This window comes from Meleagris gallopavo, chromosome 15 (assembly GCF_905368555.1).
Source record: "Meleagris gallopavo chromosome 15, MGAL_WU_HG_1.1, whole genome shotgun sequence".
NCBI classification, from domain to species: Eukaryota; Metazoa; Chordata; class Aves; order Galliformes; family Phasianidae; genus Meleagris; species Meleagris gallopavo.
The window spans coordinates 9776813-9801918 of NC_139418.1; the positions used below are offsets into that span (position 1 = coordinate 9776813).

General features: G+C 56.6%; 5 protein-coding genes across 14 annotated transcripts in view; 3 read left to right on the plus strand and 2 right to left on the minus strand.

Moving 5' to 3' along the window:
• Positions 1–442: 442 nt before the first annotated feature.
• On the plus strand, positions 443–4554 carry LOC100551379 (lateral signaling target protein 2 homolog). 6 transcript variants are annotated; one of them, XM_085236674.1, is made up of 13 exons: positions 443–980; positions 1593–1733; positions 1807–1944; positions 2049–2251; positions 2325–2414; positions 2498–2587; positions 2676–2777; positions 2848–3078; positions 3190–3308; positions 3379–3492; positions 3695–3793; positions 3902–4017; positions 4092–4554. In XM_085236674.1, the coding sequence occupies exons 1-13, from the start codon at positions 576–578 to the stop codon at positions 4215–4217; spliced, it is 1974 nt and encodes a 657-aa protein (XP_085092800.1). In that variant the 5' UTR covers positions 443–575; the 3' UTR covers positions 4218–4554. The 6 variants fall into 6 exon arrangements, with proteins under 6 accessions (XP_085092800.1, XP_085092801.1, XP_085092804.1 ...); XM_085236675.1 differs by having other exon boundaries at positions 3905–4017; XM_085236678.1 differs by having other exon boundaries at positions 789–948.
• A 374-nt stretch (positions 4555–4928) lies between these two features.
• MXD3 (MAX dimerization protein 3) lies at positions 4929–6360 on the plus strand. Of its 2 annotated transcripts, XM_085236683.1 has the most exons (5): positions 4930–5238; positions 5315–5344; positions 5418–5532; positions 5618–5789; positions 5861–6360. In XM_085236683.1, exons 1-5 carry the CDS (start codon positions 5000–5002, stop codon positions 5968–5970), a joined length of 666 nt encoding a protein of 221 aa, XP_085092809.1. In that variant the 5' UTR covers positions 4930–4999; the 3' UTR covers positions 5971–6360. The 2 variants fall into 2 exon arrangements, with proteins under 2 accessions (XP_085092810.1, XP_085092809.1); XM_085236684.1 differs by lacking the exon at positions 5315–5344 and having other exon boundaries at positions 4929–5238.
• A 90-nt stretch (positions 6361–6450) lies between these two features.
• PRELID1 (PRELI domain containing 1) lies at positions 6451–8249 on the minus strand. Of its 2 annotated transcripts, none has more exons than XM_085236685.1 (5): positions 8037–8249; positions 7621–7846; positions 7439–7552; positions 7143–7221; positions 6451–6766 (listed from the first exon to the last, which is right to left on the minus strand). In XM_085236685.1, the coding sequence occupies exons 1-5, from the start codon at positions 8126–8128 to the stop codon at positions 6636–6638; spliced, it is 642 nt and encodes a 213-aa protein (XP_085092811.1). In that variant the 5' UTR covers positions 8129–8249; the 3' UTR covers positions 6451–6635. The 2 variants fall into 2 exon arrangements, with proteins under 2 accessions (XP_085092811.1, XP_010717294.1); XM_010718992.2 differs by having other exon boundaries at positions 6451–6734; positions 8037–8248.
• Positions 8250–8255: 6 nt separating this feature from the next.
• Positions 8256–10550, plus strand: RAB24 (RAB24, member RAS oncogene family). Its single transcript, XM_010719061.3, has 8 exons — positions 8256–8449; positions 8859–8927; positions 9007–9085; positions 9170–9237; positions 9347–9446; positions 9749–9799; positions 9891–9953; positions 10148–10550. Exons 1-8 carry the CDS (start codon positions 8333–8335, stop codon positions 10210–10212), a joined length of 612 nt encoding a protein of 203 aa, XP_010717363.2. The 5' UTR covers positions 8256–8332; the 3' UTR covers positions 10213–10550.
• A 101-nt stretch (positions 10551–10651) lies between these two features.
• NSD1 (nuclear receptor binding SET domain protein 1) overlaps positions 10652–25106 on the minus strand; it is a 57188-nt gene continuing 42733 nt past the window's right edge. For all 3 annotated transcript variants that reach the window (XM_085236625.1, XM_085236624.1, XM_085236626.1), the window contains 3 exons: positions 24535–24641; positions 21732–21936; positions 10652–18689 (listed from right to left, as the gene is read on the minus strand). In XM_085236625.1, coding sequence (XP_085092751.1) covers positions 16354–18689; positions 21732–21936; positions 24535–24641 — 2648 coding nt within the window. In that variant the 3' untranslated portion in view covers positions 10652–16353. The remainder of the gene's footprint in view (positions 18690–21731; positions 21937–24534; positions 24642–25106) is intronic.

A 25106-nucleotide genomic window follows, 5' to 3' on the forward strand; every position in this document is an offset into this window, starting at 1 on the left:
CGCGTGGGGAGCTCCGGCGTCGGCGGCGCGATCCTCAACGCCGGGCACGCGGCTTTGCACCTGCAGGCTGTCGATCCGCTGATCGATCTCAGCCGTAGTGCCTGACACGAGTGGGTTCGCAGCCCCTCCGCTCCCCGCTCCCGGGATGACGGCGCTACCCCCACCCCTTGGCAGCGTTCCGACCACGCAGCCCTGCTCTCAGCACGGGGGAGGTCGCAGAACCCCGTGCAGGTGAGCCCTGAGCTCGGAGTGGGGCTTCCCCAGCCCACGTCCCGCAGCTCCGGGCTGCCCCCAGCGCTGTGGCACACCGCGGCCACAAACTCCCGGCTCTCAGCACCGACACAGCCGCCGCCGAGCCGAGCCCCGCCGGCCCCGGGGAGCGGCCGTGACTCAGGGACGTCCTCCGCCCTGAGGTGGAGCTGACAGAACGGAGCGGGCTTTTCTGCCCGTGAATCGCCCCTGTCAGGCCTTCAGACGTCTGATTTATCGGCGTCTGCAACTGTGGCAGCAGCCACCTGCTGTGTCGCAGCCGGGAACCGTCCCACAGAGAGACTCGTTGCACCCCATGGATAGCAATGGGGCTGGCACCGACGGAGCCCCGGGGATCGAGGGGGAAGGGAAGCGGGAACGGAGCACCCACACGGGGCACCCCGGGCACCGCGCCCTGCCCGACGGTGAGAAAGCGGCAAGAAACCGGTCCGTCGGGTGGCGACCGCTTCCCTGCACCGGGCCTTCCCCAGGTTCCGCCGAGGGCAGGGGACGGCCTGCCGGGTTCCGGCGACCGCGGTCCCGAAGGTGGGCAGACACCGCCCCGACCCGCCCCCGGGCGGTGCCCGGTGCCGGCCCGCCCCGTTGGCGAGCGGCGGGCGCGGGGAGCCGGGCGGCGGCAGAACTCCTGGTCACGCCATGCTGCCCGCCGCCCTCCGGAGGTGGCTGCATCGGCCCAAGGTGAGAGTGGCGGCGGCTGTTCCCCGTTCCCGGTACGGCACGAGCAGCCCCGACGGGGCGGCCGCCAGACCCGGAGCTGCGCTGCCCACGCGCTGCTGCCGGTGGGCACCTGGCGCCAAGAATGGGGGGGGAGGGCGGAGCCCCCTCGGTGCGGAGCGGTCCCGGGGGTACCGGGGATGGGTGGCGGGGCTCGGGCGCTCGCAGGGAGCGAAGCAGAGCCGGGCCCTCCTGGAGCAAGGGGGGAGGAGGAAGCGGTGCCGCGGGCCCGACCGGTGACTCACGGTGTGGCGGTGCCGCGGGAGCCCGACAGGATCGGGCAGCTTCGGGGCCGCCCCAGATCGCTGGGACCGATCTTCGGCAACCCCGACCCCGCAGCCTCGGCCACCACGGGAGAGTTCTGGGGAGCGGCGGGGCAGGAGTGAGTTACCGGTGCCCCCGCACTCCCTACCCGCTTCCTGCGGACCTTTCACCTGCTGCCGTGTTTACGGCCGTGCACGGATCTGTGCCCACACTGCCGGGATGAGGGCGAGCTTGTTCGTCCTGCTCTGCTCTGGAGAATCTGAGGCATGGGTGGGGACAGCGGGGTGGTTCCATCTGGGGCCCCGCCGTGTGTCAGCTCCATCGCTTGTCCTCTCTGCCTGCAGCGCTCTGACCCTCGGCTGCTCTCGCAGTTCTTCTTTGCCGATGAGCGGGTGACGCGGGTGGTGGCCGAGATCAATGGGCTGGATGCTGAGCTGGACCCGCAGCAGTACTTGGTGCTCCTCAACCAGCTCCACCTCAGCCAGGTACGGCACAGTGACCTCAGCGCATGGCTCATGGCTCTTGGGGTGGCCGCGGTGACGTCTCTGTTCCCACCAGGCTCAGCTGCTGGCCGTCATTGAGCACATCATGGAGGAGTGCATCCCCACGCAGAGGCACAGCCGTGATTACCTTGTCAAGTTCCCTGAGGAGCTCTTGGTGGACAACCTGGGGAACCACATGTTGTTTGCTGCCGAGGTCAGCCCCTGAGGAGGGGATAACAAGTTAGGGGTGAGCTCCAGGCTCCGTCCCTTGGCTTCCCTTGGTCCCCCTGGTTCCTGACACATCCCTGGTCCCGGCAGTGTCTTCTGGCAGGGACCTTCCTTGAGGTGGAGGAGACTGACGGGGCACAGCTGAGGCCGCGTGCCAGGAACCTGCTGTGCAGCCTGGAGCTGGTGCGGGCACTGCTGCGGGAGCAGAGCCTGAGCCATCCCAGCACCTACCCTGAGCCCGTGCGGGCTGCGCTCATCCAGTTTGACCGCCTGTTTGCCGAGTTCGAGCTCAGGTGGGGACCGGGTGTTGAGGCTGTGGGGGCTCAGTGGTGTCCAGTGGCACCTCACTGACCCCCAACTTTACAGCTATGTGTCCTCGCTGGTGACAGTGAAATCCCCTGATGAGATCTACAGGCAGCAGGAGATCATTGTGCTCTTCTGTGAGACAGTGGAGAGGTGGGGACACAGTGTGCTGGGGAGGGCATGGGGCATCCTCCTGGCATTACCCCAGCCCCATTGTACGGCTGTGTGCTCCCCAGAGCCCTGCGTTTGGGCTACCTGACCCAGGAGATGATTGATGGCTACGAACCACTGCTGATGTTCACCATCCCTCGCCTGGCCATCATCAGGTGTGTGCAGCCCCCTGCCCCACCAGGAGTGCCCAGAGGTGCTCTGTGCTGATCCCTCCACCCTATGTTCTGTGCTGTCCCCTTGCAGCGGTCTCCTCATCTACCCTGAGGGTCCCCTCAGCCTGGAGCGCAGCCCTGAGCAGATGTCACGGGTGTTCAGCCCCTTCTACAACCTGCTGACGAAGATCAGGTATGTGGGCAGCAGGGTAGGGAGCAGCAGTGTGGGGGTGACGTGGGGTCACGCTGTCCCCTTCCTGCAGGGATCTGCTGCGAGTGCTGTCAGCAGAGGAGCTGTGCCTGCTGGAGAGGAGCCTCTGTGCAGCTGAAGCAGAGGATCCCTGCAACTCAGTCACCCCACGAGCGTGGGGGGAAGCAGTGCCCAGCGTGGCACCCCCTACTCCATGGGATCTCCTGGAGAGTCCCCACACCACCCCTGTACACCACAGTTTTACGGGGAGGTTGGGTGCAGTGGACAACCCTTGCACAGAGAGGCAAGTGGGGGTCTGCTTGGAAGGGAGCACGGATGAGGTGCCAATCCCTGCCTGGTGGGATAGGGTTTTTTTGTTCCACCCAGTGGGTGACGATCACCTCCCCACACACAGCCCCCAGAACCCCCCGGGGCCGTGGCTGGAGGCCACACTGGGTTCCCGCTGCTCGGAGCTGCGCTCCCACTACAGCAGCACTAAGGACATGCTGCACACCCTCTTCGTCTGCATTTCTGGTGAGTGAGTGCTGCGTCCCCCTCCCGACCCCATGCTCCCAGAGTGCCCTGAGCTCACATCCCCATACAGGGGTGGCTGATCAGCTCCAGACCAACTTTGCCAGTGATCTGCGCAGCATCCTGAAAACCGTCTTCAAGATTGTGGCCTCACCAGCAGAAACCTCAGAAGAGACAGGCGGCAGTAGTGCGTAACAGGGCTGGCACCGAGCATGGCTCCTCCTGTCCCCAGGGAAATGGGGCTGTGACAACAGCGTGGGGACAGCATAGCCACAGTGCCCAGCTGGGGATGCTGGCAGCCAGGGCATGCCACATGTCCCACCCATGGGGACACCCGTGGGACTGAGCCCTGCCCCAGTTCAGACAGATAAATAACTTTGTCCCCACAGAGGATGAGGACGGCGACCTGCGTGCAGGTGATGTGCCCCACGTGCCTGACTGCCCCCTGTGCCCCAGCCCCAGAGATGCCACCGGGCTCCAGAGGGCAGGTAAGGGGCATTGGGGCTGGAGGGCGGTGCAAGCTGGGTGGCTGTGCTCTGATCGGGGCAGGGACCCCTGGTAACCCTCCCGTTGCTTTCCCCTTCGCATTTCCCCAGCAGGAGCGCACAGACGGCCCGAGTGGGTGCCGGACAGCAGCTGCAGCCACTGCTCTGCCTGCCGTGCTCCCTTCACTCTCCTGCGCCGCCGCCACCACTGCCGTAGTTGTGGGAAGGTACGGGGGGGTCGCTGGGCCGGGTGTGGGGCTGCGGGGCCGTGGTTCTACTCGGCGCCGCTCTCTCTCTGCAGATCTTCTGCGCCCGCTGCTCGCCGCACGCCGCTGCGCTGCCACACTACGGCCAGCCGAGACCTGTGCGTGTCTGCACGCACTGCCACGCCACGCACCTCCCGTCCTGGCGTACCCGCACCCGCTGAGGGGCCCTGGCTGTGGGACGTGGCCGTGGGGCTGCTGGGCGGATCCCGTACCCGTAGGGCCAGGTGGGCGCAGGACCGCTCACTCCGCGCCCTCACAGCCTGGCGCTGCTCCATCCCCAGGGCTGGAAACGTGCCTTGTTGCGGTTTTGCTTCGTTGTGTTTTTTGCAGGTGAACTTTGGCTGCAGTCGGGCCCAGGGCAGAGTCTCTCCCCCCGGGGACCGTCATGAGAAGGGCGCAAACAGCCCTCACGTGACCGCACCGCCCGGGGGCCGACGCGGGCCGGGCCCTCGGGGGGCTCCAATACCGGAGGAATCTTAATAAAGAGATGGAACCGCCGCCTGGGCCGGGCCGAGTGCCGCGCCGAGTGCCGCGCCGGGGTGGGTGGGAGCTCACGCAGCGCGGCAGAAGAGGTGCGCGTGGCCTGCAGGTGCAGCCAGGGGCGCACGCGAAGGTGCACGGCTGTGCCTGCCGCCCCGCGCGTCCACGTGCACGCAAGCACGTGCAATACGCGCCCGTTCAGAGCACACGCGCGCCACGTACGCACGCCTGCGACGCGCGCGGGCCGGGCGCGCACACGCTCACGACACTTGCGGAGACGCGCAGCCGGTGCGCGGGGAGAGGCCGAACGCGAAGGGGCGTGGCCTACCGCCGGGTGGGCGTGGTCTACCGCGGGTGGGCGTGGCCCCGCCCCGCTCCGATTCAAATTTGAAGTACGAGCTTTCCCGCCCGAAGTTGTTTCCCCGGCGCGCCGACGTCAGCCCCGCGGGGCCGCGCGCGGCCAATGGGCGCTCCCGTCGCCCGGCCCGGCTCCGCCGCCACCTCCCGCGGCGCCCGCACCCGGCGGGGCCCGGCCGCAGCCATGGAGCGCGCGGCCTCCAGCATCCAGGTGCTGCTGCAGGCGGCCGAGTTCCTGGAGCGGAGGGAGCGGCGCGACCGGATCCCCCCGTGCCTGGCGGAGGCCGAACACGGGTACGCCTCGCCGTGCCCCGCGCGGCTCCGCCAGGCCGGGGACGGCGGCAGGTGAGCGGCGGGCGGGGGGAGACGTCACCGCCACCCGGGGCCGGTCCCGGTGCTGACGGCCCGCGCGCTCCCGCAGGTCGGTGCACAACGCGTTGGAGAAGCACAGGTACCGGCGGGGGAACGGAGCGGGGCGCGGGGCCGGCCGTGCCCTGTTGCGCTGACCGCCGTCCCGGCCGCAGGCGGGCGCAGCTCCGGCGCTGCCTGGAGCAGCTGAAGCAGCAGGTGCCGCTGGGCTCGGGGCCGGCCCGGCCCACCACGCTGAGCCTCCTGCACCGCGCTCGGCTGCACATCCAGGTGAGCTCAGCCCTGCGCCGGTGGAGGGGAGGGGTCCGCATCCCTCCGTTCTCCCTCAGTCCTGACCGCCCGCCGGGTCCTGCAGCGGCTGCAGGAGCAGGAGGTGAGGGCGCGCCGAGTGAAGGACCGCCTGCGGAGCCGGCAGCAGAGCCTGCGGCAGCGGCTGGAGCAGCTGCTGAGCCCCGGCGGGGCCGAGCGAAGCCGCGCCGACAGCCTGGACTCGTCACAGCTCTCGGAGCAGTCGGGCTCTGACGGAGGTCTGTATGAGGGTGGTGGAGGGGGTGGCATCGGGCGGCCGCTGGGCGCTGACCCTTGCCCCTCTGCGCAGAGGAAGCCGAGATCGACGTGGAGGGTGCGGGGCTCGGTGCGGAGCCGCTGGTTGGCTTCTGCACCGGGAAAGACCACAGCTACTCCAGCCCCCGCAACCCCTGGTCCTGACAGCGCTGTCCTCCAGGACACCCGCCACATCAACCCGGGGCTGTGGGGGGCATCGGGTGCCTGGTGCATCCCTACCCCCCAGGTGGCTGAGTGGAGCTGGGTGCAGCGCTGGGCGCGTGGCTCCCAACCCCACTGCACAGCAAAGCACTGGGGGGAGTGGAAGAAGCACTGGCAAACAGCCTGGCCCCAGTGGGGATGTGCCAAGATTGTGTACAGTGGGCACAGGACTGTACCCCCCCCTCCCCCCCCAGATGCAGCTACAGGCTAGCCCTGCTGGAGCCAGGAAGGGGAAGTGAGCGTGCTTAGCAATGCTTTGTGCTCCCACCATACCCTGACTCCTCTCTCTTGTATATACCGACACTATTATTGCAGTAAAGGCAGTTGGTTAAACTGTGTCTGCTTCTTGCCTGTGGCTGGCAGGACTCACTGCCTGCATCTGTCCCCCAGAGCTCTGCTCCAACAGCCCAGCCCTCAGCCAAGTCAGAGGTGGAAGTTGACTCTTTAATGATAATTACATCTTAGGATCTAACAGCAGCTGATTGTCAGACTTTTACAGTTAAAAATATAAAATCTAAGGAGGCTCCTATCTGTTCTGGTGTAGCCCAGCTCTTGCCTGTGTCCAGCTCTTTACACGAACTGCTTCTTCTTGGTGGCTGCCTTGCTTGCTAGGTCCTTGGCTTTTTCTGTAGCAGCCAGAGCTGTCTCCTTTGCTTTCTCAGTTGCTTCCTTTGCTGTCTCCACCAGGGTTTTAGATGGAGCTTCTCCTGAAACACACGAGTTGTTGACCCTGCCCCAGCTGAAAAAAGCTGGGTGAGCCATGCTCTGCTTTCTCCTCCACACAGGAGAAGCACAGCCCTGTGTTCCCAACCCACATGCATTACAGCACGTCCCAGTGAGTTCCAGGCACGTGACAACTACTGCTTTGCTCTCCCTTCTGTCTATGCTCCACCCCTGCTCAGCCTCCCCACAGCACAGCCTGGGCCTGGCTGTGCTGCCTGGCAGCTCCACTCCGGAAGAGCAGTTGTTCTTGTGAGGGCAAAGGCAAGGGGCAAAGATGTCACAGTCAGTTTAGCTCAAGCTGGGGCCTACACATGGACTGGAGTGATGCCAGCATGACCTGCATCTCCCAGAGACTTGTCCTATCCAGCTCTAGCCTACCCTCGGTTGTTTACCTTGCATCCTTGCTAGCACGTATTCAAATCCTTTAGTGCTCTTGGTCACGTTGCTTTTGAACCTGGCCAGACCAAACTCCTGCAACAGAAAAACTTATGGAGGTGCAACCAGTGATCCTTCCTTGGGCTCTGTCCCAGGCTGAGCAATCCCAAATGCTTGGTGGCTCTGGACTCCCCAAAAGGTCACAAAGATTGGGAAGTGATGGGGAAAGGGGGAAAACCAGCACAGGGTATGGGTACAGCAGTGACTGAACTCCTGAAAGAGACAGTGCAGCAGGGGCTCTAACAGCACTCACCTGGACTGCCCGTGAGACGCCAAAGAGGCTGGAGGAGACCCAGGCCTCGCGCTTCACTTCAGTCCAGCTGCTGTTCTCAGGGTTCACCCGGTAGATGCAGCGCTCCTCCACCGCCTGCAGAGAGCACAGCACAGCTGTGAGCACTGCCCGGGGGCCGCCCACACCCACCCACCTACACCTACCATCAGGCGCGCGTGATTAATGTTCCAGGTGAACGTGGTCATGGTTCGGTTCTTAGGGTCCACGATTGAGTCCTCCAGGATGTAGACGGAGTGGGCGACGTTGGCCGGGAAGAAGCGTTCGGCCCAGCGCGGCATGCGGTTGGTCTTGGTCAGGAGCCGCCGGGAGAGCAGCTTGTGGTCCGCCGTCACCTCCCGGTGCACGATGTCCTCGGTCAGGACATGTTTGCTGAAACGGAGAGAGGGGAAACGACGGTCAGAGCCCGCTCCCGGCTATCTGGGCCCCGCCCGGCGCGGGAGGCGGCAACTCGGGACCCGCTGGGGGGAGCGGAGGGCGCTGGGCCTGCGGAGCCCCGGGACAGGGATTCCTCGGGGCCTCTCCGGGGGATGAAGGAGGACCTCCGGGGGCTGCGGCGCACCTGTAGGGGTTGGGGTAGCGCTGCCAGAAGGCGGCGAAGACCTGGTCCCAGGGCCCTTTGAGGACGCCCAGGCTGGCGCAGTACTTCCCCATGGGCTCGGGCTCAGGGCCGCGCCGCCGCGCCCGTTCCGGCCCGCGCCTGCTGGGCGGCCGCCATGCGGCCCCTACCCTCGCCGCGCACTTCCGCCTCGCTCGCACGTACTTCCGCCGTAAGCCCCGCCCCCATGCACTTCCGCCGTACGCCCCGCCTCATCGCGCCGCCGCGTCGGCCGCGCCCCGGCCCGGCGCGGCGCGAGGATGAGCGGGCGGCGGGTGGACGCGAAAGTGGTGCTGCTGGGCCAGGAGGGTGTGGGCAAGAGCAGCCTGGTGGAGCGCTGCGTGCACCGCCGCTTCCGCGCCGGGCCCTATCAGAACGTGAGGATCTGCGGGGCGGCTGCGGCCCGACTGTCCCCTCCGCGTCCCCCGGCGGTCCCCGGGTCGGGTGTCCCAGGGCCTCCCCGCCGTGTGCTCCTGTCCCCCTCTTCCCCTCCACGTCCCCGGGCCGGTCCCCCTGGATCGGGTCCCCGCGGTGTCCCCACGACTCCGCTCTCCCCGCGCTCCTCTCTATATCTCCCATGTCACCCTGCTGTCCCCGGAGCGTCTCCCTCACATCCGTCGGCCAAATGGCCCCCGTCCCTCTGTGCCGGCCTCCGCTGCTTCTTCGTGTCCCCACCCCAGTGTCGTGTTCCACCGCATCCCCAACTCGTGGGCTCCCCCTTTGTCCCCATTTCAGACGCCTCTGTGTCCCCCCGGCCTCACCGTACCTCCACCACTTCTTTTGCAGACGATCGGGGCTGCGTTCGTGGCGAAGGTGCTGTCTGTGGGGGAGCAGACGGTGACACTGGGGATCTGGGTGAGTGCTGAGCACAGAGCACCGTCCCTGCTCACCCCCTGACCTTCCCACTGCTGACTGTTCCCCCTTGTTTCCCCAGGACACAGCGGGCTCCGAGCGCTACGAGGCCATGAGCCGCATCTACTACCGTGGGGCGCGAGCTGCCGTCGTTTGTTACGGTGAGGGCTCAGGGTTGGTGATAGCGACAGTGGGTGTGGGGGACACATGGGGGCCTTGGGCAGGGCCTGACACCTCTCTCCCAGACCTCACCAACAGCAGCAGCTTCCAGCGCGCCAAGTTCTGGGTGAACGAGCTGCAGAACTGCGAGGAGGTAACGCTGAGGATGAGCTCTGTATTGGGGTTGTTTTCTGGGTGGGGGCTCATAGAGAGGCTGGGGACAGGGAGTGGTGGCAGTGCCTGCTCTCCTTGTGCTACTGTAGGGCTGCCGAATCTATCTGTGTGGCACTAAGAGTGACTTGCTGGAGGAGGACCGGAGGAAGCGAGACGTTGACTTCCACGACGTGCAGGACTATGCTGATGGTAGGGCCTTTCCCACCGCCCAGATCCCACAGGGCCCAGCTGCTGCATCTGCCCCTCTCTGGGGGCTGCGGGGGCTCCCTGGGCAATGGGGCTTTGGCTATGCCAGGAGCCTCCTCAGCATGGCGTGTCCTGGCATGTGGGCCAGGGCTGGTGCCAGCTGAGCCTGGAGCGGTGCACAGTTGTGTCCTGGGCCCCTGCAAGTGCACTGGCAGCAGCCACAGCTGAGGGGTGGCCCTGGTGACAGCTGAGCTGGGGGCATGTGCTGTGCCCACAGCAACAGCTAATCTGGGCCTTTATTTCAGAGGTCAAGGCAGAGCTATTTGAGACCTCCAGCAAGACAGGACAGAATGTGGGTGAGTAGCCCTATGCCGTAGCAGTGCCATGAGCGGCTGTGTGTGGACGTGGGGCACTGTGGGCACCCACACTGCGCCTTGATCCCTGCAGATGAGCTGTTCCAGAAGGTGGCTGAGGACTACGTCCACTTCACTGCCTTCCAGGAGATGACAGGTGAGCACCCACTGCTAGAGGGGCCACATGGAAAGTTCAGAGAACACACACTTGGGGAGCTCACAGGTTCCTTTCTCCTTTTGCTGTCCCTGTAAGCTTTGTTGGGAAGGATGTTCTCTCTGGGCTTTTGGATGGGCTACGTTCAGCATCTCTGCACAGATCTGTCAGCAGCCGCCTTCTCTGTTCTCTTCCAGAGGAGAAGGGTGTTGACCTGGGCCAGAAAAGCAGTTCCTACCTGTACAGCTGCTGCCACCACTGAGACCTTCAGCCAAAAGGGAATTGCTGTGCGGGCTGCCTGCCCGCTGTTCTTTGGACTCCGTCTGTTTTTTACCTGCTGTATTTTAGCTGTGTGAGAGCTGTCTGCGGCACGCAAGGGAAGCGCAGCCCCATGGATCACTCTGCTCCCTGGCCTCGGTGTGTGGAGCTGCGCGGTGCTGGGAGCCGCAGGTGCCCACCGAGGTGCCCCTGCTGCCTGTTGGCAGAGACCCAGCAGCACCCACTAACTTATTTTCTTGGAGATATCGCCCGATTCTTTGCGGATTATTTAAGCGTCTTCTATCACGGTGTACAATGTAAATAAAATGCATTGTGGTCTGAGACTGGGCTCACAGGCATGATGCCGGCGCTGTGTCTGGTGGCTGTAGCCCAGCCACTCTCACCTGCTGCCCAAACTTATCGAGACAAAACACAGGAGGACATCGAGAGTAAAGTTAAACTTTACTTTACAGTAATTTTTCTTCTATATACAAAGAATTACAGTACATGTTCTGGGAGCACCTGGGCAGGGCAACCCTCTTTTCATTATAAGTTTCACATACACAGCCAACAGTCTAAGGGGAGCAAAATGAAAGTAATCAATGGTCCAAGACTCTCCCCTCTCCCTCTTCTAAAAATAATATACATGCTGGAAATATGTAGGTTTCTCTCACCCGCTCTGGCACTCCCGCTTAGAACTGACACATGAGACCCGGACAGCTCAGTGTGACCACGCGACCCCGAAGCCCCCCAGATGGGCACCCCCACTGCAGCCACTGCTTCCTTCAGCGGGGCCTGAGGGCCACAGACCTCTATCCATCAGCACCCCGCAGGCAGCAGAGCTCGGCCTTGAGCCCACCATGTCCCCTTGTACCCCTCCCTGACAGCAAGGGAGGGGAACAGGTAGCAAGGGCATCCCCTCCCTTGGTTCTGCACGCCCAGGGGTATCCCCTCGGAGCTGGGATGGGGCCACACTCCCCGAGTGCACCACCTAATGACAGAGGATGGTTGGAACCCGGCGCAGTATCTGACACAGCCACTCTCATCCCCCCGACCGGCCAGGGCCACCCCAGCTCCAACCTAGCTTCCCCTTGAGCTCCCTGGTGCTGCTGCTGCTTCTCCTTCTCAGAAGTTCCCAGTGTCTTTAAAAAAAAAAAACAAAACAAAACAAAAAAGAAAAACCAACACAAAACCCAGTTCCTTGAAGTCAACAACTTGAAAACATCAGAAAAACAAAAACTGAAACCAGCTCAGTACCAAACGGACACACAGAACATGCAGTTAGCGGACGCCTGGCTGCTTCACGTGGCTCCACTCGCTCCCTGCGCTCACGGGGCTCACTGCTGCGAGTCTCAGAGCCACCACGAATGGGAGGAACGTGCTCTCCCCCAGCACAGGAGACGTGCCTTGTCCTGTTTCGGTTGCACACACCAAAGCCCAGCCCCAGCGACAGCCCTCCGGCCCACGGGCTGGGAGCCGTGAGTTCAGCCCTACTGTGCTAAGCTGCCGAACGATTTACAATAGCACCACAATAGCCCAAGAGCTTAACCAAGGGCAAACTGATTAAAACTTTACCTTGAAATAGGACATAGCAACACCCATTTCTCAGATTTCCCTAGGAGGTAGATTCAGTGCTGTAGGGACTGTCCATCACTGCCACTTCCCCAGCCCAGGCGCACGCCGTCCCACTGCCCTCGACTCGGATGGGATCGCTGTCGGAGAAACTTCCCCCCCCGAGCTGCCTGAGGGGCGTCCCCAAACCCACCGCCCCCGGCAGCCCCTATTGGCATCGCTGCTGCAGGAATGATCAGCACAGAGCCTTGGGGGCCAAACCACAGCACAAGCGCTCGCCGGATGCAGGTGGCTGCCTCCATCGCTTCCTTTCAGAGCAGCTGCACATTTTGCCACTTTGCTTCAACATTCACTCGCTGGCAAAGGCTGAAAGACTCATCGGTAATTTAGGGCAAAGCACATTACAAGCAGGTTACAATTACGGTTATTCCAAACACCAAGCAAAATCAAGTTAAGGCTGAAATTAAACAAAGCGTTGAAGGTCTGAGGTTGCTCACACCAACACACCTGCACCCTGCTGTAACACTAGCAGCACAAGCAGCTCACACCACGGCGTGCTCGGGTTAAAGCAGCTGATGAGGCATTACATTTAGGTCTGCTTTTTTATTCTTTTCCCTCATGAAACACGGCTGCAGCTCTTCCAGCACTCTAACCCGCATCTCCTCACCTTCATACAGGACTGTTCTGAAGCTTTAATCACACGTCCCATCTCCCAGATTCAATGGGCACACCTGTAAAGCTGTGCCTGGGGGGGTTAATGCCACATTGTAATGCATGCACCAACAGTACGAGCTGGATGGTTTGTGCATGGAAGTCATTCTGGTTTGGTTTTGTTTTGTAAAGAGCAAAAGGTTTAAGCTGAGAACAGCAATAAGGAAAGCTACCGTGAGCTAGCAGGCATTGGAGGATGGTGTGGGGTGATCCCTTATGGCATCGCTTTCCTACCAGCTTCAGCAGAGCCCTGGCAGACAGCGCAGCCCCCACGACCTGGAGCACAAGGGCCGAGTCCAGCAGGAGGTTGGTCACTGCCTCCAGCACCTCGCAGCAGGCGAATCCTGCCCACACGAGCTCCTTCACCAGCCCAGGCGCCCACTGCAGGGCACTGAATGGGGCCATGCTGTGAGATTAAGGCCACAGCAGCTGCCCCCAATGCACCGCTTGAAGCAGGGGCAGCCCAGCCCACCAGCAAGCACACAGGCAAAGCACATGCATGGCTGCCGAAGATTCCAGCCCCTTGTGCAATGGGAAGTGAGGCCAAACCTACAAGCGCACTGCCACGGGAGCTCCACGAGCATCCTGGAACACAGAAGTAGCAGCTGCCCCGGATTCACCCTGTTATCAGATCTCTCTCAATAAAAAAAGTGCTGTTGTCACAGTACAGGAGCTGCCACCCTGCAGCAAAGCTGGCCAACCTCTACCTGCAGCATCACGGGAGCTTGGAGCAGACTTTCAGCCATTCCTCCTGCACGAGCAGCCAACCACGGCTACGTGTCTTCTGTTGCCTTCCTCTATGTTAACCAAACCCCATGATTCAAATTGGCTAAGCCTTGTAAGGCAGCAAAGAGCTGCAGGAAATGAACCCAGCTGCTTCAGTACACGCCTCCAAAGCTGTTCTACCAGCTGCCACCACCAGCGAGAGGCACCTCCTCCTACCAACCACCTCCTCCTACCACCCCCAGGTGAGGGCAGGCTGGGCGCAGCAGGGGACCTTTCCCCATGCTTGGTCAGGATATTTTATGGGGTGACTCAGCACTCCCAAAAGCACGAACATACAGAGCCCTGTGGATGTCTGAGAAGCACTTCTGATCTGACGCATCACCCATCTGGGCTGGGAGGGAAGGGCAGCTCACTGAAGTCAATGTTTCGATGTAAATGGAAGGGAGCAAGGTGGGAGCTTGGATCTTCATGGAAAAGGCATTAAGGGAGAGAAGAAGAGAGGCAGGGTACAGTCTGCTGCAAGGAGTAAGGCCGTGGTTTTGAAATGCCATGCAACAGTTCAGTCTGCATTCATTGCTGAAAACAAGCTTGTAGATAACTGCTCGCTGCGGGAAAGGTTCTGCTGTCGTGGACCTCACCCTAGTATTGGAGCACACGATTCACAGAAGTGATTCTTTTCAAACCTGCGCTTGTGAGAATTCATCGAGAACTCCTCCATTTTACAGATTTAAAAAAGCCTGCACCAAAAATATTCACAGTTTATTTTTCATGAAACAAATAACTAGTTAACACGTGACAAAGCAAAGCGGAGTCGGACAGAGCAGCGCAGATACCTGCATGGTTACAGCTGGAGCTGGCGGGGCGGCTGGCACGGAGGTAACCCTACTTACACAATCTACATGACTACATCCAGCTCATGGGAAGGCCTATAAATGCGAATTCAAGGTTTATTTTCCTTCTCACACATGATAAATACTTAATATACTTATCCTCATGACCATTTCTTTATTTTGTTTAGAAAAGTTAAATGCCCTTAGATTATCTTCTCTCTCAATGGCTCTGAGGAGTTGTCCTGATTCCCTTTGTGCAGGAGTCGTGCAGAAACACGAGCTGCTTGCATTTCCCGTTTCAGCAGCAAGCAGGAATGGACCTGCCAGTCTTCCCGGAAAAAAACATCATTAAACATTAAGTTTCCATAAGCCATAAAGCTTTTTGAAGTCGCTAGCTATTCTATAAAGGATCTGAAATGATTCGGACTAGAGAAGAGATGCACCACTCACTGGTAACGTCCCGCTCTGCCAGGCACGCCTGGCCTTCGCAGCAGGGCATTGCCGTGGGATGCCCACATCAGCAAAGGAGAACGGGTCAGGATTTGTCTCAGTACAAGTGTCCGCCTCCCCTCAAAGAAAACTGCAAAGCTTGTGACCACATGCTTTGGGAGCAGCAAGCACCTGCACACCAAGAGTGACCAAGGACCTGCTTCCACATCAGCAGGAAAGGGTCAGCCCGGAGCAGAAGCCTCCCCTTCCTGAGCGCCCTGCAGACCTGCCCCAGCGAGAAGGATCCACTGGAGCGGCGGTGCTACCTGACCAGCAGAGCTCAGGCATACCAGAGGTCAGGTGATATGAGAGCAGGAGGGCACGCAGGGTCACTAAGGCTCCCTCAGCAGGCAGCTGAGCCCCGCCGTGCCCAGGGCACTGCCCACCACACACCGCTCCGGAGCGCACTGGGACGCTCCTGTACACGGCCAAGCACTCTGCTGCCTTAATGCTTGAGAAAGCTGTTTCCACAGCAGGCCTAGTCTGGGCACCCACCAGGTGACAAAACAGCTCCTCAACTGGAAAAGGAAGAAGAGTTAAAAAGCAAGCCAGCCAGCTGCTAGAGCCCACTGTGTTCCAGTGTGAGAACTACGATTGGGTCGGAAGGACACACACGCACACATACACACACACACACACCAACATAATCCAGTTAATTCAAGTCTCCTTTGGTTGTAGGCGAGTTAAGCCAGAAGTCACCCAGGGGAAGGTGTTGAGGTGGATCCCGGTACAGACACGGCCCCTTCGCCTCTGTGCTGCAGAGCAAACAACACAGGCTTCGCTCGCAGCTCCGCAGCGCATCGTGCTGCTGGAAGACCTGGTGTGATGCAAACACCTCCTGAACACATCTGAGGCAAGGAGAGAGAAGACTGTGAAATCTGCTGGCTCACGGTGACCAGTTGAGAAGAGAGCGGATGGAAATTTCACAGGGAGCAGCGGCACGCCGTGCAGGCCATGCACAGCACCAGGGGGAATTTGCTCTGCCTGACTGCTATTGCTGCTTTATAGGCCGCGATGTTTGCCAAGTACAGGAAACACTCTGCATGTCCTGTGCTAAGGGATTAAGACACAAGAAGGAAAAAACTGCCAGATGGCTTCTTCCAAGATCTCTCTTCTCCCTAACTTCCTTCAGATTCCCTGTTTCTTGGACCTGGGCAGTTGAGTAAAGGAGCCTACGTGGATATTGCATATTGCTGGAAAGCACCGCACTGACCAGGTGCAGCAGGCTCCTCTCCTAACTCAGCTGGAGACGATGCTTGTCCTTCAGTGAACCGCGCACGCGGCACAGCCCAGTGAACACACGGCCCAACCTCACACAGCAAAACCCTGCAGGGCAGACAACAGATAAACCTCGTCCCTGCTTCGACAGAGTGTGGCAAGAGTACACGTGACTGCTCACCGATCCCTGCGGCATCTCCGGCCCCAGGGCAGCCTCACTGATCTGCTTCCTCTAAGCAACAAGAGCGAGGCCCCTCGCTGTTCTGGGGAACCTGCCTATGAATTGGACCTGGAGCTTGAACACGCTGGATCAGTAACGTGACCATTTCAGTGGAATTTGAGATTTTACCCAGAGTGGACTCTTTATTTCAGCTTTACCATTTGCATAAGGAAGAGGAAAAGGTCACGGATGCTCTCTCCCTTTGGCTGGGCCACACTCAGACTTAAGTGAATGTCCTTGCTCATGTCACGAGAGAATACGGATGGGATGTGCATGGGTTAGGGGCTGGGCTCAGGGAAGTGATTAAAAAAACGAAACAAAGAATTTCCCCCTCCCTAAACATTAAAAGACTGGAACCTGCCTCCCACGTTCACCAACCTCACTTTGGCTCTGAGTCGGCCAATTCGTGACAGACAGAATCCTGGTTATGAGCTAGCGCTGCGTTTTGTTCAGGCAAAGGGTCCTGCCCCCGAGGAATATGTACTTTTCCAGACAGCCAAGAAATCTGCTCAATTGTCTGAATGTTTGTGACAATCCACTGCGTCTGCTCCTGGGGTACCGGTGCTTCCCTGGCAGGCCGTGGAGTCTGCTCAAACACGCGCAATCTCTCTGATGTCCAAGGGGTTTGCTCTGTGGGGACCGAGGCCACTTCCCAGCTAGGCTGAAGTGTCGGCTCTGGTAGCTTCTCTGCTGTCCGGGGAGACTGCTCTGCAGGCGTCAGGGCTTTTGCAGTGGGCCAGTGGGTTTGCTCGTGCGTCTGTAGTTTCTCTGTGGGCCAAGGTACCTGTCCAACATGCGTCACAGCCTTTCCAGCAGACCAAGAGATCTGCTCGCCAGCTAACATGGTCCTCTCCTTCTGCTGGGGGCTCAGCTCTGCAGCAGGGGCTCCCCTCTCCTTGGGCTGGGCGTTCTGGTCGACGGGCCGCAGCGCCTTCTCAGACAGCAACAGCCTCGGAGCTGAGGCAGCCGGGGGTTTGTCCAAAACTTGAGGCCGAGGAGCCACAGCAGCGGCCAGCTTGTCTGATGCCTGAGGCCACGTGGCCGTAAGAGACGGGGGCCTCTCCAAGAGCTGAGGCCGAGCCACCCCAGAGCCGAGCGCCTTCTCCAGAGGCAGGGGCCGCAGGGCCCCAGAATCGGCAGCCTTCTCCAGAGGCAGGGGCCGCAGCACCCCGGGGCTGAGAACCTTCTGCATGAGTGGGATCCGCAGAGCCCCCGAGCCCAGAGCCTTGTCTGTGGGCAGCATGTGCGGTGACCGGGAGCCGTGGGCCTTCTCCAGAGGCAGTGGCCACGACACCCCTAAGCTGGAAGCCTTGTCTGTGGGCAGGATCCGTGGCACCCCTGAGGCAGGAGCCTTCTCTGGAGCGAAGGCATGGAGTGCCCCAGAGCTGGGAGCCTTCTCCACGGCCGAGACTCGCACTGCCCCAGAGAAGGAAGCTTTCTCTGGAGGTGGGAGTCGTAACACACCTAATCCAGGAGCCTTCTCCATGGGCAGGATTCGTGACACTGGGGAGCTGGGGACGTTTTCAATGGGCAGAGGCCACAGCACCTCAACATCAGGGCTGAGAATCTCCTCTGATGCTGGGATGTGCGGCATTGCAGAGCTGGGAGACTTTTCCACGGGCTGAGGCTGCGGGCTCTGGGCAGAAGCTTTGCTCAGCAGCTGAGGCTGCTCGGCCACAGGAAGCTCATCCACTGGCTGGGACTGCAGGGTCCCTGCCGTGGCGAGAAGTCTGTCTGACAGCTGCGGATGCAGGCATTTTGCTGGAAACTCATCCAGCAGCTCTATCTCCTGAGTCTCGGTGTCAATGAGAGACTTGTCCGATAACTCCAGAACTTCAGCGATGGCCGGAGGTTCATCTGACAGCTGGAGCAGGGCACCAGCAGGAACCAGCGACCCGTCCAACGAATGCGGACTTCCTGGAGGAGATTTGCTCTGCAGATGAGGCTCCGAGGCATCGCCAGAAGACTCATCCAGCGGCCACAGCACCGCGTTGGTGGGAGGTTTGTCAGGCTGCTCAGGCTTCAGCGCTAAAATGATGGGCTGCTTCTCCGGCTGCAGCCGTAGGGACAGGGCAGCCTGGGGCCTGTCTGACGGCTGCAGGCGGAGTGACAGCGTAGTGGGAGGTTTGTCCGAAGGCTGCAGCCGGAGCGACAGGGTGGTGGGGGGTTTGTTGGATGGCTTCAGCCTCAGTGACAAGGTAGTGGGGGGTTTATTTGATGGTGGCAGTCTCAGTGCCAGGGCAGCAGGCGGTTTGTCCGGTGGAGGCAGTCTCAGGGCCAGGGTGGTGGGGGGCTTGTTTGAGGGCTGCACCCTCAGGGCTAAGGTGGTGGGGGGTTTTTCTGACGGTGGCAGCCTCAGCGCTAGTGTTGCGGGGGGCTTTTCTGGTGACTGCAGTTTGAAGGCCACAGACTGAGGCAGCCTGTCCAAAGGCTGAATGCTCGGGTCTGTATCTGCGGGCGGCTGCTCTGGTGGCTGGGTGTCGTCGCCGTTAGTCAGTGCTCCCATGGGAGGGACATACTCACGGATTTCTCCTGGCTCTAGAGGGTTAGGCCCGCAGGGATCGTGCTCTGTGCAGCTTAAACGTCCGTCCAGCTTGGAGATGAAGAGCATGCCTTCCCGGTGCTGCTTGCAGAAGGATCTGGGGCACATCTCACAGAAGGAAGCTGCTTCCTTACCACACATATCACACTGATGCCATGGGCACTCCCATTTTCCTACAGTACAAACAGAGAAGAAAAGACATAACTTACGAATGGTATAAAGAGAAGATACATGCCCAGAATCCCTCCTGTATAAAGATAACACCTCTGTGATACTCCTGTGCAATCCTACGTGTTCTTCTCAGTATCTGCCATAGCTTCTAGGCTTGAAAGGCAGTTAACAGGAAGCTGCATCCTTGGTAGCAACAAGAAGCAGCTTATATTTGTCATAACTGTGGTGTGTCAGGTCATACCAAAAGTCCATATGGCTCAAGTATGACACTAACCACAGGTCTCTAGAGAAGAGTAAACACCCCGATTCACACACCTTTGTCTCTCTTATTTCCAGGCAAGAGCAAGAATTTCAGAGCAGAAATGTGCAATAGACTTTTTAAGTACATCTTTCAGGTTCATTTAAGCCTTTGTTAGTCCTAAGCCAACATCCTCCCTTCCTGTTTATTAGAAAGTAGAAGAGGGCAGTGGACATCAGGGAGTACATTTCTCTTGTCTCTGTAAATAGAGGCATCTTCCTTACTCTGTGTACAGCCTATCATAAAACCAAGCTGTGCCCTGAGGAGTTCAGTATCCACACTGAACCTATAATGCTATCAGTATGAAGACCATCATCAACAAAACAAAACAAAAACGAAGTCAACGTGACAGTTCATAGCATTAAAGCCACAGGGAACCACTTGCATCCAGAGTACACAACACAGAGGCTCTGAGCTCACACTACAGGATCAATGTGGCTGCCTTTCCAAAGATGCTTCCTGCACCTGTGCTCCCCACGGTGCCCCGCACTCCTGGGGCCGCTGCTCAGAGCAGCTCCTTGCAGGGCAGTACCCCCAGCACCTCGAATGGAGCCACAGACATCTGCACAGGCAATGCTGGAGGGTAGCCGTGGGCACCAGCCAGGCCACAGCCCTTCCTACCTCCCTGAACCAAGCCCACTCATCTGTGGTTTTGGTGAGCAGCTTCTTTCCAGACAGGCAGAAGACTGCAGTTCTGTGCTGAGCAGCTGTGGTCATTTCTCCACGCTCTTGTGCAACATCAGCTTTCCACCCCCAACTTCTCATGCTGCTTTTTCCCCTGGGCTGAAAAGAACATGTAGTAAGTTTTTCCCCTGCTTTGAAGCCAGTCCAAGGCTTCTGTTTCGGTCTCAAAATACATACATAGATTTTTTTTGTGCTTTCCCAATTTTCTGACATCATTTTCAGGGCACAGTTGTTTAAAACCACATGCGTTCTCCCCTGTCACAGGCTCACAGTGCTGCAGCCCAAGTTACCACTGCTCCCCCTGTTTCCCTACAGTGTAGGGAAGCCCCTTCCCACCCAGCATGCGGTGAGCTCTCCTGGTGCACTGCTGCTGAAGCAGAACAGCTGCTCTGAGCAGCCACTTTCACCAGCAGAAAGATTCTGGGACTGTTATTAGAGAGGTCACTCGTACAGATGGAAAATAAAGTCAGTCAAACCTGCCAGTACGTTTCAGGAAGGATAAATCACATCAAACCACTCTAATGGTCCTTGACAGGATAAAAGGGCTAATGAACAAGCCTACTCTCCAGGGACAGCCCTGAGCTGAGGAGCTCTTGGAAGAGGGATCACACCATTAGTAACATGCAAACAAGCAGGAAATTCCAATTACTTAACAGCAATGCCCATGACAGAAGAAATACTTGAAGTAAAAATTGGTGTACCTTTGATGTCCTGCATGATATTCTAAAGGAGCAAACTATGAAATTAACAGCCTACATAAAAAACAATTAAATGGCCACAACTGGCTGCAAATCATTCTCAAGATCTAGCTATTAATGATCTTCTGCCAAACAGAGGGGTTTTTCAAATGAGGTCCTTCAGAAGTCTATTTTAGTTATTATTTTAATATCTAGAAGCAGAATAGCAAGTACTCTTACAGAACCACAGATAACCACAAGGCTGTGAGAAACTGCAAGTATCTGGTTAGAGAGGCTCAGAGCTCAAAGTGACACTGATACACTGAACAAATGCTCTTGTACCAACAAGGTGCAGCCAAATAAAGCAAGGCCAGGGCAAAGAAGGACCCTAGGAGAAAGAAATAAAATAAATATGGGAAGATGATCAAGACAAGAGGACTCAATTACGATAGGGCAAATACAAAATGACTTTAAATAGAAGTTATTTTTACAGAACAAATCTGATCTCATTTCCTGAGACATTTTATGTAAAACTCAAAATATAATTATTCTATTCTGTTGATGTTAACAAGGTCTCACTTGCAACATTAAAAATATATGCAGGCAAATGGAACGCATTTCAGTACAGACCAAGAATAATTCCAGAAAATAAGAGTGGAAGAAAAGACTGTTTGTTTCATCTGGAAAAGAACTAAGGAGATGGCATTCCTCCAGAATGTAAAAGAATGGGTATCAGAAGTGTTGTTTGCTGTTTCAAATCAGGCTGTTAGGAGAAGCTTTTCAAAGAAGAAGCCAGAGAAGAGGTTAAATGCTGGATTCTCCTTCCAAAACTTAACGCATGCTTTCTGCCATCTACAAAATATGCTTCTAGCACTCGTATTCTTTCTGTCAAGCTGCAGCTAAAGGTGCTAAACTCTCAGTTCTGCTCCCCAGGAGCTCTGGCAAAGCTCTGTCACAGTAACAGCCACTTCCAGAGCCCTCCTGTTACACACTCCCAGCTCACTTCAAGCATGTCGGAGAATGCTGCACAGAGAATCTGTAATGATGACAGTATTAAAGAGTTACAACTCCCTAAACCAATCAATTCAATGCAGTTGTCTTTATTAACTGAATTTATAATCTCATCAAACCTAATTTAGTGTTTTGCTGAATTATTCCACTTAAAAAATTATCTGGTATTGCTTATATTCTTATCATTCAGTTCTTTGGTACTCGATCTCATATTGGTTTTTCCATCCTCCTGACCTGACAGAAGTCAGGCTAACAAGCCTACCAAGACATGAGTCAGGCTTTTACCTTTCTGAACTGGAGTTAAACCTAACCGTGTAGATGCCACAAGGAGAGCAGCACCTGGGATCCATGCCTGTACGCCATGTTGCACTGACCTGCGGGCCTCTTGGTCAGGTTGAGGCAGTCAGCATGGTACACCTTGGGGCAGCCTGCCTTCTTGCAGGAAACCAGCTGCCCTCCATCCCCGCAGCTGAAACACTCATCCTCCCTCTCCTTCATCACCTCCGCCTGCGACCTGCGCTTCATCTGCGGCCTTCTCTTCAGCTTCTTGGACTTCTCCTCGCTGAGGGTGGGCTGGCTCTGTGGGAAAGACGACGTGTTAACACAGGGATCAGTTTGTGGCAAGGCCGTTCTCTCCCTGCAGAAGCGGTTCTCCCTCCCTGAGCTCACCACCAGGGTACATTCCCGTGCTCACCAATTAACGCTTCCAGTACTCATCCCCGATCTCTTCTGCCTCTGTTGAGTTCATTTCTCACAAACACAACTCGCAGATGATGTCTCATAGGCCCTTGCACACTGACATTAACTCCTCTCAGTGCACCCTGACCATGTTTCTGTGTTCCCAGCTGCATGCTGGCGCTGAACACAGCAGCTCCTTCTCAACACAACTGCTTCACATTGATGAACTTCTTATTGCAGATTTGTTCCTGTATTGACCCCAGTCACTACACCACAGCCCATCCCAGCACCCAGTTACTCCTCTGCAATTGCTGATCCTCTCAGCACTGATGGCACCGGACATCTTTTTCTTATCACAGGACGCTTAAGCTACAATGCTCTCCTCAACAGCTGTCTTAAAGGCAGTTATGCTACAGGTCCCAAAGATTGGCATCTAAATAGCCTAAGTGTTCACTTCCTTGGCTTAAGGTGTCCTCTTTGCACATCCCCCCACCCTTTCAAGCCAGGCCCTCCTAATCCCCAGAGCTCACCCAGCCCAGGATAAGCCTCCCATTGTACCAGATACCCAGTGATGAGACCTCCCATGCCCAGTCCTGGGAGCAGCCTTATCAATGAACTACCAGTATAGCTTACATAAACAGACACAAGCTAAATTTTACAGTTTTCCATTAATCTTTGTGTCCAAATGCACATTCTGCAGGCAGAACCTCCCTGCATGCTGAGATGTGGTGGCTTTAGCATTGCATAAATATCAGGCACCATTTTTGTCATTCTTCCATCAAGATAATACCAAAAGCACTTAAAACTCTTTGTCTCCAGGCTGCAATTTCAGAATTCTGCAGTGTTGACTCGCTCATTGTGTCTCACCAGGGCGCCAGCTTCTTGATGTTTGCTTCCCTCTCACATATTTCTGTTTTTACACCATCCTTTCCACAAGTCAGGTCTGTCTTATCATTGTAAACACAGGTAATTAAATCAGTGAATCCAAAGGCCACACCTAAGCTATTCCATCTATTCTCGCTGTCTAGCACTTTGGCCACCTAATTAGAAGAGAACAAGGAAGACCTTTCACAGATAATTTGAATTATCTGAGCAACCTTAGCATTTCTCAGTTTTTCACTGCAACAAAACAGTCTCCCGAGCACTCTTAAAAACTCTCAGTTAGAAAGATCACTAATATGGGCAAACTTGAGCGTAGAATCTTAGAATTCTTAAGAGTTCGAAGGGCCATCTGAGGGCCATCTAGTCCAACTGCCCTAAAATGAACAGGGACACCACAGCTAGATCAGGCAGCCTGATCAGCTACATTTGGACTTCTTGCATCTTCAGGACGATTTAAAAATGCATATTTTGTGGGATGAATTCGCCAAAAATAAAGGTACCGTTTGCTTGGGTATTTATTTCTTAGCCCATCTCATCAGGATGGAATGAATCACCTCACTCATCACATTAATGTCAACTTAAGGGCACCTTTCTCTGATTTCCATCATGCAACCTGTAATTTCAGGGCAAAAATGGTAGCAGTCAAGCCATGTATGACAGAGGAGCAGCATGTAATATACTGAACTTTAAATTGCAACCAAAAAAAAAAAAAAAAGAACTTGAATGCACCAGGTGTATAATTCACCTCACCTCTCAACCTCTGAAGACATCCATTTTTTATAAGCTAATTCATCTGCAAAACTAAGCTCTCTGCAAATTTCACAAAACTTTCCCCACATATTGACAGGCCTTCACAACCGTGCTGTTAACCCCTAACTGTAGACACCCATATCCACACACCAGAGCAAAGGGGTTCTATACTGATGTGGTGAAACTCTGGAGACAAACTAACAGCTGAAATTTAGCTGCTGACAGCTGGGAACTCAGCCAACTGCTTCTTTTCGTTCCTTTTCCCCGTGAGAACCAGCTCACACAAGGACGTAATTGAAATCAATTCCTGCTACTGAAACACTGCAGTTACAAACCAAAGTTTTCAAAAGTCAGTGAGTTCTAAAAGGTAGTGATTTTTCTACTATGGACGTGGCAAATTTATTACTTCTGTCTGATGTGTACTTTTCAGTTGTTTAAACAAAAAATGGGGAAAAAATAGCAACTTTCTTCTTATTGCAGGGAAGATGCCTTAGCTCTAAAGCAACTCTGATCTAAAGGAATGCAGTTTGCTGGCCTTCCACGCATTCTCAAAGTTTACTCAGGCCTTCACAAAGAGAAATGGGCTGAGTTGAAGTTTAGACTTTCCCATGCTCATCCTTTTGTGCTCTATTAAGATGGAAATTGCCATGATGAGCAGAAAATTCTGTCATGATTTGTAGCAATTCATTAGTAAATTCAGATCTAAAATCTGCACACTCGATTCGAATGTTCATCTAAATCCAACCAGCAATGTTCCCATGGCCATGCTGAAAGTGAACTGCCCTTCCTGAAGCCTCTGCAACAAACATACCACACTTATGCAAAGAGGTCATTTGGAAGAACGGAAGCTTACGGCAGGCACCATACCTTTGGCCGCACTCCTAGGAAGCCGCTGCAATTTGGAGCACCACATTTGCAAACTGTCTTTCCATTTCCCAGACACTCCAGATTGTAGTTGAAAGTCAGCTCAGTCCCTGGCACAAAAGCAGATAATAGCCAAACAAGTTGTAACAAACTATGCGATAGAATGCCTTTATTGCCAGAGTTAAAACACTTTTGAGAGCAACCCAAATGGCTGTCCCAACTACACATGGGTACTCTATTACTCCACCCAGAGATCTGTGAGGACTGAGAATTTAACTCAACTCTACTCTACACACACACTACATCCATAAAAAGAGCATTCTACTCCATGCTTTAGGATGCTTAGTTCCATTTCTTGATCTTGTAAGTTAGATCCATAAAGCTCTATCTGTAGCGTGGATGCCCTTGTTTCCCTCTGGCAGTGCTGATGTTGTAGCCAGTGTGAAATGGGGAGAATTTAAATGTGGAAATAGAAAAATTAAGCATCTCCCTCAGCGGGCTACAAACCATCCATCCCTCTCTTCCTTACAGAAAGGCTCCCATGCTTTTAACTGCAAGTACTGAGAGAACTGGGT

Coding starts and splice junctions, on each gene's coding strand:
- MXD3 (XM_085236683.1), top strand. CDS start 5,000: ATGGGCGCTCCCGTCGCCCGGCCCGGCTCCGCCGCCACCTCCCGCGGC. Junction 5,239..5,314: donor CAGGCCGGGGACGGCGGCAG/GTGAGCGGCGGG, acceptor GCGCTCCCGCAG/GTCGGTGCACAACGCGTTGG. Junction 5,345..5,417: donor AACGCGTTGGAGAAGCACAG/GTACCGGCGGGG, acceptor TCCCGGCCGCAG/GCGGGCGCAGCTCCGGCGCT.
- PRELID1 (XM_010718992.2), bottom strand. CDS start 8,128: ATGGGGAAGTACTGCGCCAGCCTGGGCGTCCTCAAAGGGCCCTGGGAC. Junction 7,847..8,036: donor CGCTACCCCAACCCCTACAG/GTGCGCCGCAGC, acceptor TCTCCGTTTCAG/CAAACATGTCCTGACCGAGG. Junction 7,222..7,438: donor GCGTCTCACGGGCAGTCCAG/GTGAGTGCTGTT, acceptor TTTCTGTTGCAG/GAGTTTGGTCTGGCCAGGTT.
- LOC100551379 (XM_085236674.1), top strand. CDS start 576: ATGGGGCTGGCACCGACGGAGCCCCGGGGATCGAGGGGGAAGGGAAGC. Junction 3,309..3,378: donor CCTCTTCGTCTGCATTTCTG/GTGAGTGAGTGC, acceptor ATCCCCATACAG/GGGTGGCTGATCAGCTCCAG. Junction 3,493..3,694: donor AGAAGAGACAGGCGGCAGTA/GTGCGTAACAGG, acceptor TTGTCCCCACAG/AGGATGAGGACGGCGACCTG.
- RAB24 (XM_010719061.3), top strand. CDS start 8,333: ATGAGCGGGCGGCGGGTGGACGCGAAAGTGGTGCTGCTGGGCCAGGAG. Junction 9,086..9,169: donor AGCTGCCGTCGTTTGTTACG/GTGAGGGCTCAG, acceptor CCTCTCTCCCAG/ACCTCACCAACAGCAGCAGC. Junction 9,447..9,748: donor CGTGCAGGACTATGCTGATG/GTAGGGCCTTTC, acceptor CCTTTATTTCAG/AGGTCAAGGCAGAGCTATTT.